General features: G+C 39.3%; 1 protein-coding gene across 1 annotated transcript in view; it reads left to right on the forward strand.

Annotated features, from left to right (window-relative positions):
* The window catches only part of LOC138889602 (uncharacterized), a 28723-nt gene continuing 13541 nt past the window's right edge, over positions 1 to 15182 (forward strand). The window contains exon 1 of the mRNA XM_070172933.1: positions 1 to 296. Within this exon, the coding sequence (XP_070029034.1) occupies positions 1 to 296 (296 nt within the window). The remainder of the gene's footprint in view (positions 297 to 15182) is intronic.

Consider the following 15182-nt stretch of genomic DNA (forward strand, 5'->3'; position numbering starts at 1 on the left):
ATGCTGGTTTACGGTACGGAGGCTGTCATTCCCGCTGAAGTAGAAATTCCTTCCCTAAGGATCATACAAGAAGCTTGGCTCGACGATACAGAGTGGGTAAAAAGACGTTATGAACAACTAGCCCTTGTAGACGGAAAGAGAATGAATGCAGTTTGCCATGGTCAACTCTATCAGAACAGAATGTCCAGAGCCTTCAACAAAAGAGAGAAGCCAAGACAGTTCACACCGGGGCAGGAGGTGTTAAAGAAATTTGTTTCATATCAAGATGAAGCCAAGGGGAAATTCTCTCCCAACTGGCAAGGTCCATACATGGTTCACCGGGTTCTAACAGGGGGAGCCCTCATACTTGCAGAGATGGACGGAGAAGTCTGGCCAAAGCCAATTAACTCAGATGCAGTCAAGCGTTACTATGTGTAATCTTTATGCTTCCTTTATATGATGTAAATTGAACTACGCCTGACCTAATTCCCATTTCAGAGGGGATATATAGGCAGCCCTGTGGGTTCGGTCACAATGCAATAAAAATTTTCATTTCCCCCACAATTGGAAACTGGGGCAGAATTTTGAGGAGGACCCTTAAAATTCCGAAGTAATTAAAGCCAATCGTCGCGAGCAGTAGTCAGAAACATCAACTCATCAAACTGGGGCAAAATTTTGAGGGGGACCCTCAAAATTCCATAGCTAGAGAGGTTGCAATGTCCCGAGCCACGTCACAATCATCAGTTCATCTAAAAGCTACCCCAATGATACGTACAGTATCACTAGATCAAAGCCGAGCAGGACAAGTAAAGCCAGCGGGGATACGAGCTAACCTCCCCCTCTACAAAACTCACGATTTTCCTTTGGATGCAGGCACCAGGATTGCAAAATCATTAAACATACTATACACTCATGGCCAAACATTATTCAGGAACACGACTCTCCGAACCGTTACACTTGCAAACAGTTGATATCAACATACACCAGTGACGTTCCATCTATCATAATGCTCTCAGTAATCACGACATCGCAATCTGCTATCAGCTAAGAAAACTCTACTATCATTCGTTATTTCGTTTTTGCATAAGGCTACCATTCTGCCTTCCGAGACTAAACGTTGTCTCCATCTGCACTCCTACATAAGGCTATCATTCTGCCTTCCAAGGTTAAACTCTACCTCCATTTGCATTTGCATTGCATAAGGCTACTCTTCTACCTTCCAACTTGCATAAGGCTACCATTCTACCTTCCAAGACTAAACGCTATCTCCATCTGCACTCCTGCATAAGGCTACCATTCTGCCTTCCGAGGTTAAGCTCTACCTTCATCTGCATTAGCATTGCATAAGGCTACTATTCTACCTTCCAACTTGCATAAGGCTACCATTCTGCCTTCCGAGGTTAAGCTCTACCTCTCTCCGCATTTGCATCTTTGCATAATGCTAGCATTCTGCCTTCCGAGGCTAAGCTCTGCCTCTAATTTTATTCGGAACTAAGCACTATCTCAAGCATCGTTTATTTCGTTTCTCTTACGGGCTAAGCTCAGCCTTTCAATGGGCAAGACTAAGCTTTGTCTTGTCCGCATTATGCTACTGCATCTCATGGGCTGAAAGATCGCCTCATACTACATCTCATGGGCTGAAAGATCGCCAAATTATCCAAAGGCGTCATCGTTCGGAGGCACCATCTTCATAGCCCGAGAACACCATGTCATGGCCTGATGATCCCTTTCAATCTTTTGCATATCATTATTCAAAGGAACGATGATTCGGAGGCACCATCCTCATAGCCCGAGAGCATCATTTCATGGCCTGTGAATCTTTATCATATGCTTCACGGCCCAAGACTTCATGGTCTAAGGACGTTATCCTAATCGTCCAAAGACAACATTCATGGTCCGACGGGAATTTGCATCATGTTTAAATTTATGCGCGATATACACTTGTATTATTTCTAATTGCAGGTAAACCGGCGAGCAACGACTATCCCGGTAGGAGCGATCCCACTCCAGTTCCCGCAGCCACATCAAACCTAACCATTCCCGTAAACCTTTCACTCACCCGACCCTAGATATTGCGTTCGTTCTTGAAAAGCCTCCATCGGCATACTCCGCCGATGGATCCTGAACTACATATAGCCTAATTCCTATAAAACCAGGGATATGTAAGTAGCTCAGAAGTCAGGGAATGACCTAAACCTCTTCGGTCAAAATTGGCCATCATATCTTTACCCGACAACTCTTTCATCCTTCCCGGGTAAAGAGGGGTAGCTGTTGATACCCAATTTTTCCCTATATATTTTCAATATGCAAAATAACTTCAAATAGCATATATATGCATATGTAAGCATATCCAAGTGTTTTATTTCAACCCAGTTTTAAATAAATCTTTGTATTATGCACTTCCACTATATTCTTAGAACCTAGGTTCTGCCCCTCTTATGTGGGCCTTGCCTTGGGACCCTTAAGCTCCCTCTAAACTTGGACACATAGGGGATGTCCCTTCCACACTGCACTCATCTCTATCTGGTTATGCAAACCTGGGTGTAAGCACTGCCGAGGTCCCTTGAGACCCTTAGGGAACTTTGGCATACCCAGGTCTGAGAAAGGCTTTGAAACAAGTGGCATTTGAGGTGGTTTATTCTATAACTCAGAGAGGAAGTCCGAATTAGGCTTCCTATGGTTGTAACTTCTTATTTTACACTTTTCTGATGTAATTCAGTAATTAGTCTGTAATAATATGTAACAAATATTGGGGGCTGGCTAGTGAAAAAGGATGGGGTAATTATGGATGTTTTAGCTATTAGAAGGGTAGAGAACATGCCTATAGGATCTGTTCTGTTATAATTCAAGTTCTGCATGCTTTATTTTCACACAGATAAAGATCATGCCTATAGGATAAAAAAATCAATTTAATAGAAATCATGCCTATAGGAATTTCGCTTTAATCAAATAAATCCTGCCTACTTCACTGCATGTTCCATACTTATAGGATCAAAATCAGTCATTAACACTTAGATACCATGCCTATAGGAATTGAAATCAGCTATAATAGAGATCATGCCTATAGGATTTAAAACTAGTATAGTTAAAATCAGTTTGACTCGTACTGTTTTGAATCATTTTAAACAACCTACTCCTTTTATTAATACGGTCTAGAAAGCATGCCTATAGGATCCAAATCACCTGTTTAAATTAACCACTGCTCTGCTGCATTCTTAATTAGTGATAGATATCATGCTTATAGTACATCACCAATACACACTAAGGCAAGTCTTAGATAATTGCTTAATAAAACTGGATTCGCCTTTGTTTAATTAGCAACTGCTACAACCAGCAGGCATGCCTGATTCAGACTTCTTATCTGAGTTATATAATAAATATGGTCTGCTTCAACAATTAAAACACACTACCTTAGTACTTTAAATCCTGACCTTAAGTGTGTTTAAGTCATGTCATTTATGTGCATTGTCTGCGGAGGTATATATGATCCTCTTATTTGTTTTTATGTTTCCCCTAATATGTAGTCCTACGTGTTTTGTATATCGCCTTAGACTTTTTACATTAAAACCCAAGAGTCAGCCTAAAACCCTCTCTCTTATAGGAATAGTAGTCCTAAATTCCTCCGGGACTAATAGGAGTGGGACGGGTAATAGCATGAAATAGAGGTCGAGACCAATCCGCGCTTTAATACCTTAACTGGGTGGGAAGGGTAGATATGGATATGATGACAAGTGCACTAATACCATGTGTATCCTGTGAGCATGTGATTTTGCCTCACGAAAACAACTCCAAAATAAATCAAAAATAAATAAAACAAATCTCTGTTAGTATGCAATTTTTAGAATTTGTGTGGTGTTTGTTAATTATTTGTTTTGTCCGTAAATATTTTTTTTAAATAAGCAAAATTAAAATAAAAATACATGTTTAATGTATATCTAGGATTTAATTATGCATTTAATAATTGATTTAAAAATAAAAACACAAAAAATATGCATTGGTTCTATTTTAAATGTTTCACGGTGTGATTAATGTTTTGTCTATGTGTTAATAGTTGTTAAAAGTAATTAATATTTTGTAAGAGTAATTTAGTTTTTATAATTTTAATTAGGATTTTAATAATTGAAGAATTAAATTGGAAATTAAATAAAAAAAGTGGAAATTAAATGGGTAAAACAGATCTGGGCCAAAAATCCTAAACAAAAATCAGGCCCAAACAATTTCAACCCCCCACAGCCCAATCCCAACACTCCCATGTCCGGTCCAATTCAAACGAACCAAACGACAGCGTTTGGTCGTATTTCATCAAGGGCCGTTGGATCAAATCTATCCAACGGCTGAGATCTCACCCCTTACCCGTAACCCTTTACCCGATCCAGTACCCGGTTCAACCCGTCCCCCAACTTAAACCAAACGACATCGTTTGGTTAAGTGAATAGATCCTAGCCATCCATTCTGCTTGATCTAACAATCATTATCAATCCACCCCACCCCTATATAAACCCAAATCCTTACCCCGGCCCCCCTAACTGAACACCCCCCTTCCTCTCCTGTTCATCATCATCTTCAAACATACCCCTAACCCTAGCCGCCCTCATTCCCCACCGCCTGAAACCTGGCGGCAACAATGCCGCCGGTCACCACCTTAACACCCCGGAACCCCCTGACCATCCTCTATCCAAATATGTTAGCCACTTGGCTCGAATCCTCCTGAAGGTTCTCGAATCTTCATTTGAAGATTCGAGCCAAACTCAGATCCAAACTCAACCACCTCCGATGGTCCCCAAATTAACACCGTAGCTTCCCCTAACTACCCTAGCTATGGATCTGGTGTTGGTTTGGTTCGAATCACCTCAGAGTTCTTCGAATCTTCTTTTGAAGGTTCGAACCAAACATGAACTCACTCAGATTCGTTCCAAACTAACACCAAATGACCCCTAGGCCTCTCTCACCCTTGTGTCATCTTTGGTTCCCTTCGAATCTGCCCAGAAGTGTTCGGATTTAAGATCCAAGAATCTGAAACCCTAAAAATTTTCCAATCTTGGAATTTTTCCGATTCGAGTGAAGGATTGAGGTCTAAGAGATTTTAATCGAGGTATTCTCAACTGAGAATACTTCGAATAAAGTCTGTTCAACCTCAAAAATGTCCGAGTCCAAGTTGAGTCTGTGTCTGAATAAATTTGAAGATTCAGAGGTATTTTTTCTATTTCTTTTGTGTATTCTACGTGTATTTTATGTTTGTTTCATTAGTCTGTGTAATTTTCTCATCTTTTATTGTTATTCTGTCTCATACCCGTCTATATGATCAAAATATGAAACTGTTTCTGTTGGTTGTGATTATTTACAATGTGAGTAATCGACTAGATTAAGTTCGTCGATTAGTTATATTATGAATTCTCGTTTATGATAAATACTGATTGAAACAATCTGTTTACCTATTGTTTGTTGACAATTGTTATAGATAGTCAGTTAATTAGTCTTTTAAATCATGCTTGTTTGTAAATCAATGAGTCCGTCAAATGGATGTTGTGTGTGTATTGATTTCTGGGCAGTTAGTTTCAGGTAATGCATATACTGACAATGCCCCTGCACTTATGCTAAATTCAATTTCAATTCAGATTTTGTTCTGTTAAGTTCTGTGTATTGTTAATATGTTTGTGTACAAGTTCAGTGTTCAATCTGAATTTAGTTTTGTCCATTAGCTATTAGACATTGGGTGTTGGATCAATTAGCTATCATTGAAAAGACAGAATGTTTGTTTGATTTAGGAATTGGTTATTAGTTGCTAAACAGGTTTAATTCAGATAATTTGGTTAAGGTTTAAGCAGTTTTGGTCTGGGACAGTAATAACAGTAATATTAAGGGATTTTCAGGGGTATTTGAGGAATGAAACATTAGGGTAATGTAATAATAATAGTGTGCTTATAATAGAATGTTAGTGGCTATAATTTAATGGGATAATGGGAAACAAAGGGTAATGGAATGCTGAAAATAAAGGAAAGGTATCCTTAGTACTGTTTAAATAAGAAAAAGCAGTTCAGTGGCAGATTTTAAGGAAAAATCTGCCTTAGATAACAAAAGGCGGGGTCCGGGCAGCATTAGGGGAATGAGTTATATAAGAGAGGAGTTGGGACTGAGATTTTTGGGGGACAGATTTTAAGACTGAGATTTTTGGGGACAGATTTTAAGACTGAGATTTTAAGAGAGAAAAGATCAGTTTTAGAAAGAGATTTTGAAGAAAAGAAAAGAACTCAGATTTTAAAAAAGAGATCAGAAATTAAGAGAGGAAAACTGAACAGAAAAATCAGAAATAGGAATCCGAAACAGACAGAAGAAAGAAACTGAAATCTGAAATGTTATCTTTCTAGAATCTATCCGTTGTTTGTTTGTGGATATTGTTCGGTTTAAATCTGAAATTTTTCTCAAGTTTCTGTCACTGTTCATCTGGGTTAACGGGTCTTGTTCAGACTTGCTGTGTTATTGGTATATTCTGCCGGTGTTTTGTTGATGCTATTATTGCTGAAATTTACTCCTTCTACCTTCATTTCCAGGTACATATCTTTTAAACTCATGTTGTGAAGAGCTTCAACATGACAAATAAATGAAGCTTGAATTGTAATTTTGTCTTCTATTCGTTTAAGCTCATTAGTTTAAATTTCAGCTTTGTTTCATGTTGGTTAACTAGTAGTGAGTTCGACACGATGGCTATAAGTTAATTGTCTTATTTTGAAATTCGTATAAAAGCTTTGTAATAATGTTATCCATTTCGAAATCTCATTAGTTTAGTTATATTTGAATTGTCAAAATAGGGAACATGGCAGAAAGTTGGCCATTATTTAAACTTTATGGTATTGTTAGTTAGGTATAGCATAATATGGAAATATCAAGGAAAAATACGTTATTAGTTTATTTTGTTAGTTAGTTAGTTGTGGTTTAAAGCTAGATGATGTTGGTTGCAATTTGCTATATTTTGGCATAACAATGGTTATGTTTATAATCAATAGTTGAAAGATGCATTAATAAAATCCGCTATGTTCACAATGTCAAAATATGGCGAATAATGTTGTATGCAATATCATTTTATTAAGTCAACAGGTAGACTTGTTCTCTTTCTTAATAACAAATGGCCTAGGAATTTATACAATGCGAATGTTAGTGTTTAGCAATAATTCACATAGATTGAGAATCAAATTGGTTTGATTATATATATATATATCCCAAACTCAATCATAAGCAGAATTAATTAAAGTAATTTCGCCTATTAGATTAAAAACAAGTATATGAGAATGAGATAAGATGTATAAGCACGAATTGCAACATTTTATATCAATGGTATGTAGAAATAGAATTTGCATTAAATAAAAATAATGAAAATTCTTCGAAAACATCTCTTCCTTTCATAAATCATTTTTTTTAGTTTCATATGCAATTCATTTTTGGGTATATATATATATATATATATATATATTGTATTTACGAGAAAAATGGTAGTCTTAATCACACTTTGTTTACTTTTACTCCTAAAAATTTGAATGGCTCGAAAGAATATAATTCACACGTAAAAAAATATAATCAGCGGTAAACATTTAATAAATTGTGAATTCTTTTCAAAGAATTTAAGGGCACCTTAAATGGGAATTTCTCATGATTTTCACATAAAAATGTGTGGATATAATAAACAATTTGTGGAAAATCCATAATACCATTACAAATATTTTGCGCGATTAGGGATGCGTTCGCGTAACCTGATTATTTTTTTTAAAAGCAAATTCGGATTATGCGTTCGCGCAACTTCGAGCGAATATTCAATAAAAGGGATTTCTCCGAGGATGTTAAAATAATTTCATATAACCGAATATGTGCAGTTCACTGTTTAATAATATAAGGGTGATGATGTTCTTAATTTTATTTTTAATCTCGAGCATATGATTTTTAATAAAAAATATAATATGGTCAATTTTATTGTGTACACGTATGCGTGACATGATTCTTTATATCTATAAAAATGTATAAGGCGAATATACGTACGCGTGATTCGTTTCAAGAAAATCTTTAATTTGGTAAACAATATTAACGAAAGCGGTAACAAAATCATGCAATAAAAATGTATTTAATAAATCAAGATAATTAAGGCAAAAAAAAAAAACAGTTAAGCGACCGTGCTAGAACCACAGAATTCGGAAATGCCTAACACCTTCTTCCGGATTAACAGAATTCCTTACTCAGGATTTTTGGTTCGCAAAATAACAAACAGAGTCATATTCTCATTGATTCAGGGATTAAAACCGGTGACTTGGGATGCCTTAAAATTCTCAGGTGGCGACTCTGAAACAAATAAATAAATCCCGTTTCGACTGTCCTTCAATTGGAGAAAACTCCCTACGCGCCTCGCGGGTGCGGGAAAAGGAGGTGTGACAGCTCTAGCGACTCTGCTGGGGACATATTGTGAAAACTGTAACCCAGAACCACTGGTTCAGGGTTTAAAGAATTCGAGCTTAAAATAACTGTGATAATTGGCTTTATTTACTATATGATTTTCAACTGTTTATATGCTTAATATGCTAAATGTTGCTTTTTACCGCTTTAATATTATTTGAATTGTGAATATATACAACTGCTACGAAACCCCCTTCTTTCTGAGTCTTCTGAATTTATGGTGTACACGTGCGCGTGGCCCACCTTTCTGTTAAAGTCATACCAAATAAGACGGAGTTGGGACAAGTAACTAGGCCGGGTAGACTTTCGTGCTCCCGGTACGTTGCCCCCACTTCGGCTCAAACTGTCCGTTTGGGTAAGCCAGGTTTAGAACAATATGCCTCAGGTTTTTACCTAGAATAACTCAGACATGTACCGGATCCCTAGTAGGAACGTCTATTTGCATCATATGCACTTGACCTTGGAGACTCAACACAGGGGTTGGGTCTGTCTAGGACAGGTGAACCCGAAATAAAAAGACCATCATGATGCATCCTACTTGCTACCTGTGCATTCATTTACCTCGGATTTGCTTGTTGACCAGCTTAATCAAAATCATTGTGAGAGTCGAGGAATAAAATGGGTTGTTTTAAGAAATTCCCAAAAAATAGTTTTAAATCTTGAAATAAAAGTGTTTAATAAATAAAAAATTGAAAATGATTTTTTATATTTTCAAAATGAGTCTTGACTTTATTAAAATTAAATTTCAGATACAAAATGAGCACCACACAAAACCCCCCATCCATGAATACAGACGAGTTTCTATTTCAGCTTCAAATGTGGTGGTATGAATTAGGCGAAGATGGTCGAAAATGGGTTGTCAAGCATTTGGGAAATCTCACGGATATTATGAAAGTTAAACCCCGTGATGATCTGATTGCGGCGTTAGTAACTTTTTGGGACCCTGTGCACAATGTCTTTCATTTCTCTGATTTCGAGCTTACTCCTACATTAGAGGAGATAGCTGGATATGCTGGTTTTGACGGAAGTCTAAGAAATCAGAGCCTGATATTCACAAAGGCTCCCTCGGTACATCGATTCTTCGGTCTTCTGAACATCAGTAATCAAATCAGGAAAAGCAATGTCATCAACGGATGTTGTTCTTTCAACTTCTTATATTCAAGGTTCGGAAAGCCAGATGGATTTGAAATTCATGAGAAAGGCCTTACTAACAAGCAAAACAAAGACACTTGGCAGATTCACCGTCGCTTTGCCTTCATGGTGGCTTTTCTAGGAATCATGGTCTTCCCAAACAAAGAGCGAACAATTGATATTCGCACCGCGAAAGTTGTGCAAGTCCTCACCACCAAGGAAAATCACACCCTTGTCCCCATCATTCTCTCAGACATTTATCGGTCATTGACTTTATGTAAATCAGGAGAGAAAGTCTTCGAAGGATGCAAAATTTTGTTGCAAATGTGGGTGATTGAACATCTCCAACAACAACCCAAGATCATACAGTATGGGCCAAACAATGATAATTGCATCGAGAGTTATGAGGAAAGAATAAAAGATTATAAGTCTCCAGAAGGGATAGAAGCATGGGTATCTCATCTAAGGGCTTTAATGGCAAATCAAATTGAGTGGACTTTGGGATGGCTCCCGATAAGGGAAGTAATACACATGTCAACCTCAAACAGTTATTTGCTACTATTGGGATTGAGAAGCATCCAGCCATATGCACCCCTAAGAGTCCTAAGACAACTAGGGAGATACCAAGTAGTTCCTGATGATGAAGATTTGAGTATGCAAGTAATCGAATTACACCCAGAAGCCACTATTCCCGAGGCTCTAATTCAGCAGATGTGGAATGGATGTCGATACTTGAAAAGTGATACTCAAGTCCCAGACACTACCAAGGGTGAGATAAATCCTGGATATGCAAGGTGGTTTGGGAAACGGTCTCGCGTGGATGATGTACCAGAACCTGAGCTAAGAAGGCCAACAAAAAGACCCCATATTCAAAACTTTAATGATAAAATCCAAGAGCGGTTGATCTGGGGAGAAAAGGAAAAAGGGTACAAAGCAACTATCCATGCCCTAAAGGAAAATCTGAGGAGCCTCAGCCTGGAGAAAGATTTGCAAGCACAAGAAGCCGAAGGCGAGAAGAAGAGTCTAGCTTGTGAGAATGAAAATCTTCATGCTCGATTTCAAAAAATGAAAAAGGCTTCTGAAACACCAATGAGGAGTTGGAAGGATCAAAAAACCATCGCCAATCTTTTTGGAAGAATGCAAGATTATGATTCCATTCTTGCTACAAACGAAAGGGCGTTGAGCAAAGCAAAAGAAAGAATCCAACAATTAAACGAAGAAGCCAGATCTAATAAGGAACACCAAGTAAGGCAATCCGAAGAAGACAGGGCACAATTCAAGAAGGAAAAAGACCATTGGATACGATCAGAAGACCAACTTCATGCACAACTAGAAGAGGCAAGAAGATACAACAGAGAACATCAACAAGCGGACATCGATAGAGAAAGAGCGCAGGCAAGATTAGAGCAGGCCAGACTCCGAGCTCTATTAGAGTCAGCTCTAGATCGTGAAGACCGTGTCAGAGATATAGCCACCACTCGCCAGCAGCAATTGCAGAACCAAGACCAACATCTTCAAGATTTCAGGGCACAAATCCACGACCTGGCGGTCTACACCTCTCAAAGTTATGTAAACTGCCAAGGAATGGATTATGAAATGTTTACAGAGCATGCACCCATTTTTACCCGTCATCTAGCAATGGAGTTGGAAAGGATGTATCGTACGCTGGGAGGTCATCCAGGTCAAGCCCCACATTGAGCAGATAATCCAATAATTGACAACAAAAGTGGAAAGTGGGGAATGTTGTGAGATGTTAAGAGTTGTATCTTTTATTTTGATTTAAGTGTGTGTGTTTCAAACCATTTTCTTATAAGGTTTTCAAATGTAATGACTGTTCCATCTTTGTGTAATGAATAAAAGTGTTTGCCTTATGACCGAACTACGCAAGGTCTGATTCATGCGGGGGCATGATACATAGGCAATCTCTATAAGATTCGACCACAATAAAGAATATAATAAATAAAATAAAAGTGAGTAACAATAAAAATTTCAAGAAAGCTGGGATGACACAAGCAGCCGAGCAAATGCATAATAGAAAGGGGTTACTTGTTTAGGACCATTGCATCTCAACGTGTAATTATATGTGTTAAACTCTCAAAACTAACAAGTTTGTTCATTTCCAGAATTCAACCAGTTAGTTTCTCTAAAGAGTATACTGGCATATTATCATTATCATACGAGATCAAAAGGACCAATACCCGAAAGTATGTCTATCCCAGATGTTGACACACGTATTGAGCTAGAGGAGATGGATGTCGGGAAAATGAAAGAAGAGATGTTTAAACTCAAGCAGCAAATGGCTGAGATGTACCAAGCCTGGTCTACAGGGCAGTTACCCCTATCTTACTCAACTAACCCTGCTCCATCAATGACCCAAACTCAGGATAATATTACCACGTAATTATCCCCAAATTTCCCCATTTACCAACACTACCGAGGAACCACCTCTCAGACACCGTAGTCTCCCCCTCCTAAACCAGTTCCATACTTTCCTCCACCTGTAACTCCTGTCTTTGTGGCACCTCCCACAGCTACACTCCACAAATCTCCTAGTGAGCCTACATTCCAGGCCCAGGACAACCAATATTACCCCCGGAGCCCACCCTCAAAGCCTCTGAAATCCATTCAACTACTCCTCGTTTTGACCTCCCAACCGAAAGTGACAATCCAGCCAAAAATGCTGAACAAGAAGAGATGTTCAGGAAGGTCAAAAGTCTGGAACAATCGTTTCGAGACATGCGAGGGTTAGGTGGGCAAGTCAGTGTAGCATACAAGGATTTGTGTTTGTTCCCAAATGTACAATTACCAGTTGGCTTCAAGATGCCTAAATTTGACCTATACAATGGGCACGGCGATCCAGTAGCCCACTTAAGGGGTTTCTGCAGCAAGATGCGAGGAGCTGGGGGAAAGGATGAATTATTGATGGCTTACTTCAGTCAAAGTCTAAGCGGATCAGCTTTGGAGTGGTATACACGCCAGGACCATGGGAGATGGTACACCTGGGATGACCTGGCACAGGCATTCACATACCATTTCCAATACAATCTGGAAATCATCCCAGATCGACTATCTTTGACAAAATTTGAGAAGAAACACAATGAAAGTTTCAGAGAGTATGGTTTCCGGTGGAGAGAACAGGCAGCAAGAGTGGATCCTCCTATGAAGGAGAGTGAAATGGTAGACTACTTCCTCCAAGCCTTGGAACCAACTTACTATGCCCATTTGGTTTCAGCAGTAGGTAAATCATTCAACGAAGTAGTAAAAATGGGAGGTATGGTGGAAGAAGGCCTTAAGACAAATAAAATCATGAGCTATTCAGCAATTAAGGCGACTACTCAAGTTATTCAAGGCGGGGTAGGAGGAATCGGAAGAAAGAAGAGGGAGGAATCAGCGGTAGTTGATTCAGGAATTTGGTTGGGACCTAGAGGTTCACCGCCTTACTATAATCAACAACGACCTCGCCAATCAACTTACCACCACAATTCATCCCAACACTACTATCACACTTCAGAGCCTCATTTTTCCATTAACCATGCACAAGCATACAATCAGCCACCTGTTCACGCTAATTGGCGTGCTTCTGCCATACCAAGTACTTACCCACGAGCCTATCCCGGACCAGGTTTCAGGCCTAGGCCAACATTCAGGGGAGAAAGGGAACAGAAAAAGAAAACCTACACTCCATTGGGAGAATCTTACACTAGTCTGTTCCACAGGCTGAGACAGCTGGACATGCTAAGACCAATACAATCCAAGCTACCCAATCCTCCTCCAAAGAATCTGGACTACACCATTAGCTGTGAGTATTGCTCCGGTATACCAGGCCATGATACGGAGAAATGCTGGCATTTAAAAAATGCAATACAAGAGCTGATTGATACTAATAAAATCGAGGTTTAAACCCCCGAAGCTCCCAATATCAATAGAAATCCAATGCCAGCCCATCAGGAGGCCAATATGATAGAAATCATACAAGCTGATGGGGAGACAAAGAAGCCGTCACAAACTGTCATGATGAACAAGTCTCATGAAGCCAAGCCAGATAAGCAGTTAACAGAGGAGAAGCCGGTACCTAAGCAGAACAGAAATGGTGATGAACCATCTGTGGTAGACGAGAAGGGGTCTTCGAGCAAGGTTGTCACAAAGCAAGAAAGGTTGAAAGTGATAGTACCAGGGGTTGCCAGTAAACCCATTTTAGTCGTGGAAGGAGCCCGTATAGATCGGGTTATTATCAAACCTGTAACCCAGCTACCAGTGATCAACAACAAAGCTATTCCATGGAACTATGAACGGGTGACTGTAATGTACAAGGGAAAAGAAGTCAAGGAAGAAGTATGTGAGGTGCAAGGCTTGACTCGTTCGGGAAGATGTTTTACGCCCGAAGAGTTAAGAAAAACTAAAACTAATCCAACACCAATAAAGAGAGCTGTGACGGAAGAAGAAGCGGAGGAGTTTTTAAGAAAAATGAAACTCCATGACTATTCTGTTGTGGATCAATTGAAGAAGAGGCCCGCTCAAATTTCATTATTGTCATTACTGATCCATTCAGAGGAGCACCGTCTGGCTTTGATGAAAATCCTGAATGAGGCTCATATTCCTGAAAAAATCTCTGTAAATCATTTGGGAAGAATAGCCAACAGAATCTTTGAGGCAAACAGAATTACATTTTCTGATGATGAATTGCCTGTGGAAGGTACTGAGCACAACAGAGCTCTTTACCTCACCGTGAAATGTGAAAACTCCGTAGTAACCCGGGTATTGGTTGACAACGGGTCAAGTGCAAACATCTGCCCTCTCTCCACTTTAAGAAAATTGAAAATCAAAGAGGAGAGGATCCAGAAGAATAGTATTTGCGTACGGGGGTTTGACGGTGGAAGCAGAGATTCATTTGGCGACATAGTGTTGGAACTGACAATAGGGCCAGTTGAATTCACAATGGAGTTTCAAGTACTGGACATAACTGTTTCTTATAATTTGTTGTTGGGTCGACCATGGATCCATGCTGCTAAAGCAGTCCCGTCAACACTACACCAGGCGGTCAAGTTTGAATGGGATCATCAAGAAATAGTTGTGCATGGGGAAGAAAGTTTAAATGCTCACAGCAGTGCCATTGTACCGGTCGAGGGAATAGAAAATGACCAGGGACCATGGGTATACCAAGTGTCCGATACAGTGTCGGTAGAGAAAATTCCAGAGGGGAAGTACCTTCCGAATCCAAAGATAACCTCTGCATCAGTCATGGTAGCCTATGAAATGTTAAAAAATGGTTTTATACCCGGCAAAGGTCAATTATACAACCAGTATCTCTCCCCGAGAACTGGGAAACATTCAGTTTGGGGTTCATACCCACTATCACCGACGTGAAAAAGGCCAGAAAGCTGAAACACAAGGCATGGGTTCTTCCAAAACCAGTCCCACATCTGTCAAAGTCTTTTGTCAAGACCGGTGCTAAAAATCGCCCGATAACAACAATTCCTATATCCCTGGTCAATCCTGAGGAGGAATTAATTGAAAAATTCGAGAAATTGTTTGACGATGTGAATATGGTGGAAAGTGGGGAAGGTTGTAGCAACGCAGAAGTTCAATTCGTTGGGCCAGAAACAAAGCTTAATAATTGGAAAGCCACTCCTCTCCCCATT

Source organism: Nicotiana sylvestris, chromosome 4 (assembly GCF_000393655.2).
Source record: "Nicotiana sylvestris chromosome 4, ASM39365v2, whole genome shotgun sequence".
NCBI lineage: Eukaryota > Viridiplantae > Streptophyta > Magnoliopsida > Solanales > Solanaceae > Nicotiana > Nicotiana sylvestris.